Here is a 4853-nt window from a genome sequence, read left to right on the forward strand (position 1 = left end):
CCCCAAAATCCTCTTCTTGTAACACCCACATGGTGCTGCTCACCTGGGCTCCTCTGCCAGGGGCCCTACAGCCCAGGAGGGCCCTTGCAGCATGGAGAGTGACCACGCCTGGTCCTCTCCTTCCTGGGGATGGTGGGGCTGGGGGAGACCCGCCCCCCACCCTGGTGCCTCCGTTGCGTTGCCCAGGCAGGAGCTCAGCCCGTGGTGCGGGGGGTGCAGGTGCCTCCTGAGAGCTGCGTGGGCTTTAGGGGTTCATCAGGGGGGTGGTGAAAGCCACAGCAGGGGCAGGGCAGCCGTGGGGGGCACAGCCCGGACGTGGCAAAGCGAGCAGCCGAGGGCAGCAGGGCCCGAGCTCCGTGTGAGGCTCTGGAGGTCCATCAGAGCCGTGGCGTGGGGCAGGAGCTGGGGCCTTGTCCCTGCGGGTGCTGGCAGGGTGCTGGCAGGGACCCCGGCCACCAGTGCTGGCCTGGTGTGGGCACAGGACCCCTCACTCTTCACCTGGGTGCTCCCCAACTGTCCACTTGGCCTTCATGTCCCGGAAAGGAGTGATGTCCTCATAGGTGGCCATCTGCTCCACCTCCAGGCCCTGCACCAAGAAGAAGGAGGTTGAGATGGAAGACCTGGCTCCATGTACATCACACCTCCCACTGGGACCTCCAAGTGGGGACCCATCCCCCAGCGATTCCACCAGACACAGGGGCAGTTTCAGAGGGGGGAGAAGATGAAGAGAGGTGGCTGGATGTGCTCAGTTTGCCTTGGTTTGGTGAGCAGCTCTTTACAGCTGATGTGCAGCAGGCCCTTGGGAGGAGAATGCCCCAATGTGCCCAGCAAGGGCTGATGGCACTGGGCAGGCACCCAGCAGGGGCACAGCCGGGTGTTACAAGGCTCTGGGTAATAAAGAGGTGAGGGGTCTAGAGCCCAAGTGTGGGGAGGAGCAGCTGAGGGCGCTGGGGGTGCTGAGCCTGGAGCAAAGGAGGCTCAGGGGAGACCTTCTGGCTCTGCACAGCTCCTGACAGGAGCCTGGAGCCAGGGGGGGTCGGGCTCTGCTCCCAAGGGTCAGGACAAGAGGAAATGGCCTCAAGTTGCCCCAGGGGAGGTTGAGGTTGTCCCTGAGGAACAATTTCTTGCCCTGGAGGGTTGTCCAGGGCTGTGCCAGGCTGCCCAGGGCAGTGGTGGAGTCCCCACCCCTGGAGGGGTTTCCAAGCCGTGGAGCTGTGGGGTGAGGGACACGGGGCAGTGGGGACCTGGCAGTGCTGGGGTCAGGGTTGGACTCCATGATCTGAAAGGTCTCTTCCAACCAAAATATTTCTGTGATTCTATAATTAATGCAGCATTACCTCATAGGTGTGGTCCTCCTCTGGGCTCTGCTTGCTTTCCCCCTGTGGAGACAAGTCACAGGCTTGGTGTCAGCACCCACCAGGCTCCCCCATCCCCTGTCCCTGGCATCATCCCCCCAGATGTTTATTTCCCACTTCAGCTCACCATGCTCCCACCCAACAGCCCCAGTCCCAGCATCTCCCTGTCCCCATCCTGAGGAGCAGGACCCTGCTGTGAGCACCTCGGTGGTGGAGCTGGGACATCCCCTGCTGGACACACTGTCACTGACCTTATCGAGGAAGAGGAGCATGGGGACGCTGATGAAGACGACCAGCAGGATGGACTGGATGATGATGATGGCGTCTTTCAGGGTGTTCCTGTTCTGGATCTGCTGGATGTTGCTGTGACCTGGGAACAGCAGCACAGGGAGAGCCCCAAGTCCCACCTCTGTGCCAGGCTCCTGGAGGACAGGGATGAACTCGGCATGGTCAAGTGGATGTGGGGACCAGAGCGACACGTCCTCCCCCTTGGGAAAGACCAGAGCATTGCCAACTGCCCCTGGGGCTGGCATCAGGGACTGAGCTGGGATGAGACACCTTGGGCAGGACCCATCGTTAGCCCAGGCCAGGAAAAGTGTGATTTATGAGGGGGATGAAATTCCTGGGATGTGTTTCTCTGGGATGGATGTGCCAAGGCAAACTGTGGGACATTGTCCTGCTGCTTGGTTGTCCTGCCCAAGAGACATGGACCTGTTGGATTGGGTCAGAGGGGGCCACAAAAATGGTCTGAGGGCTGGAGCCTCTCTGCTGGGAGCCCAGCAGGAGAGAGTTGGGCTGGGGCAGCTGAGAGGAGAAGGCTCCAGCTGGGGAGACCTGCTGGGGGCTGCCAGGACTGCCAGGGGCCTGTCAGGAAGCTGGGGATGGACTTTTGAGCAGGGCCTGTTGGGAAAGGACAAGGGGGGTAAGTTTAAACTAAAAGAGAGGCATTTAGACTAGAGAGAAGGAAGGAATCTTTGATGCAGAGGGTGTTGAGCCCCTGGCCCAGGCTGCCCAGAGAGGTGGTCGCTGCCCCATCCCTGGCACCATCCCAGGGGAGGTTGGCCGGGGCTCTGAGCACCCTGCTCTAGCTGGGGGTGTCCCTGTCCCTGCAGGGGGGTTGCACTAAGTTGGACCTTGAAAGGTCCCTTCCCACTCAAACCAGGCTATGATTCTATGATTCTGACTGGTGGAGCTGGCAGCAAACAAAGAAACCTCCATGGTGCCATGGAGCACCTACAGTTGTGTCTGAAGGGGTCCCACCAGCATGGGGAGAGTTGAGTGCACAGGAGCACGATGTGGGGTTCATATGGAGGGGGAAAGGAGAAGGGAAGGAGAAGGACCATCTCCTGGGGTGCACGGAGGCGGGGAGCTCCCACTCACCCATGACTCTGAGCTCTGTCCCACAGGAGTGTGGCCGCCTCTTCTCCTGCGTGAGGTTCTTGCTGTCGCACACGTAGATGCCGTTGTCCTCGTAGGCGATCCTGAAGATGGTGAAGTTGATGAAGTTCTCTTTCCTCTCGATGCTGTGGTGGGAGGTGTTGTGATCCAGCTGGTAGATGTCCTTACTGTTCTCTGTTGTTTTGTACCACTGCATGCTGTCGGGGTGGTGGGAGTAGCAGATGAAGTGGACGGGCGTGTTCCTCTTGGCCGCCACGTAGCGCGGGTGCTGCTGCACCATGGGGCACCCGCTGCCTGCCAGGGGACAAGGGTGGGCATGGTGAGCAAGGACCTGGGCAGTGCCAGAAAACAAATCCCCTCCTGTGAGACCTCCCCAGCATCTCCCAAATCAAGCGCTTTCCATTTTCATGGAGTCTACCACTCTTGAGCAATCAGCTTTCTTTTGGGGAGTCAGCATCATCTGGGGGTAGAAATCAGAAACTTTTCATGGAAACCCCAATTTTCTTGGGAAAGGCTTCACTCAAATACTTTTTTTTTTGCTGCTCCCACCCCTCTCTCTGTCCATCTCCAAAACCATGCACCATGGAGCTGGGACAGGCCCATCTCCCCAGCTGGCCTCTCGTGCTTCCACACTTTTTGCATTTTGGTGTGTTCTGTATTTCTGCCCGTGTTTTGGCTCCAGAGCTGGTGAGTTTGAGGGCTCCTTTGGGTTGCAGAGTTCCTGTGTCATACCCCCCTGGGTGGGAATGGCACAAGTGTTGTGTCCATGACCCCAGTGCCTGGTCCCAAGGTGTGGGTTGTCCCTCCAACGTGCTCTGCAGGCGCAGAGGGAAACGTGTGTGTGCTTAGGGAGGATAAAATGGATCCGGCTCTGCTGAGGGAGAGCAACGTGCAGGGCTGGGGAGATGCCACGGAGCACATCACAGCCTGGGAACTGCCTTTGTGATGGAGCAGGCCTGGGGGTGATGGGACATCTCCAGCTCTTCAGGGGGACGGCACCTCCGTGGCGTAGCAGGAGGGGATGGGAGGGACCCTGGGGACACACGCAGGGGAAGATCCCAGTGGGTCTGAGAGGTTACCTGTCGTGCTGCTGGTGCCGTTCTTGTGTGCTGAGATCCCACCTGCAAGACAGAAGAAGGGCCCTGAGATAGTGGCCAAGAGCCCATATAGAATGAGTCCGTGTAGGATGTCACAGAACCCCAGAACCCCAGTGTGGTGGGGTTGGGAGGGACCTCTGGAGATCATCCTGTCCAACCCCCTGCTCCAGCAGCTCAACCCCAGCAGGGTGCCCAGGGTGACAGCCAGCCACGTTTGGGATCTCTCCAGAGCAGGAGACTCGACAGCCTCTCTGGGCAGATGCTCGGCACTGTGGGGTGGCACGTACCCCGGGTCCTCTGTGCCCACTCCGTGTGGGGTGGAGAGCTTGGGAGCATCGACCAGAGCCCCACTCAGGGGACATGGGGCAGCACAGATTTGGGTACAAACCCTTCTGTTTCCACCCCATCTCCTCAGTCTTCTCTAAGCAAGCTGCTCTCTGGTTGACATCCCATGAAACCTGCCCTCACTATTTATACCCCCGAGGCTGGCACCTCTCCGAAAGGGCCCAGACAGACTCACACCTCTTTAGTGACACTTTCCATTCTCTGAATTAACAAGAAACACTTTCCCTGCTGGGGCTTCCCTGGGCCTGGAGCCCCGTGATCATCAGGGAGGTTCTCAGAACCCAGGGAGGTTCTCCGACCCCAGGGAGGTTCTCAGATCCCAGGGAGGTTCTCAGACCCCGGGACCACGCAGCCCCCAGGGCCAGCGAAGCTATGGGACCTGTGATGCAGTTCAGGAAGCAGGGTGAGGTGGGGACCCCCCAGCACCCTTGGGTGGTCCTGCCCACAGCCCCAGCAGCCCTGTGCCTCGGTTCCTCTTGCTGCAGCTGGGCAGGAAGCACCAGCCCTGTTTACTGCACCGCTTCAGTGCCCAGCTTCTCGGGTATTCGCCCACCCCACCGTGGGGAAGCTGGCACGGAGGTGGGGGCTGAACCACCGCCCAGCACGTTGGGGCAGCTGCAAAACTATCCCCAGAAGAAGAAGAAGAAGAAGAAGGAGG

At 59.6% G+C, this 4853-nt stretch overlaps 1 protein-coding gene across 1 annotated transcript in view; it reads right to left on the bottom strand.

Annotated features, from left to right (window-relative positions):
* Nucleotides 1-487: 487 nt before the first annotated feature.
* Nucleotides 488-4853, bottom strand: part of CD79B (CD79b molecule, immunoglobulin-associated beta) — a 5934-nt gene continuing 1568 nt past the window's right edge. Inside the window, exons 2-6 of the mRNA XM_008946679.1 lie at nt 3833-3874; nt 2736-3047; nt 1607-1725; nt 1338-1379; nt 488-586 (exon numbers count right to left, since the gene is read on the bottom strand). Coding sequence (XP_008944927.1) covers nt 488-586; nt 1338-1379; nt 1607-1725; nt 2736-3047; nt 3833-3874 — 614 coding nt within the window. The remainder of the gene's footprint in view (nt 587-1337; nt 1380-1606; nt 1726-2735; nt 3048-3832; nt 3875-4853) is intronic.

Source organism: Merops nubicus, unplaced genomic scaffold (assembly GCF_000691845.1).
Source record: "Merops nubicus isolate BGI_N331 unplaced genomic scaffold, ASM69184v1 scaffold39378, whole genome shotgun sequence".
NCBI classification, from domain to species: domain Eukaryota; kingdom Metazoa; phylum Chordata; class Aves; order Coraciiformes; family Meropidae; genus Merops; species Merops nubicus.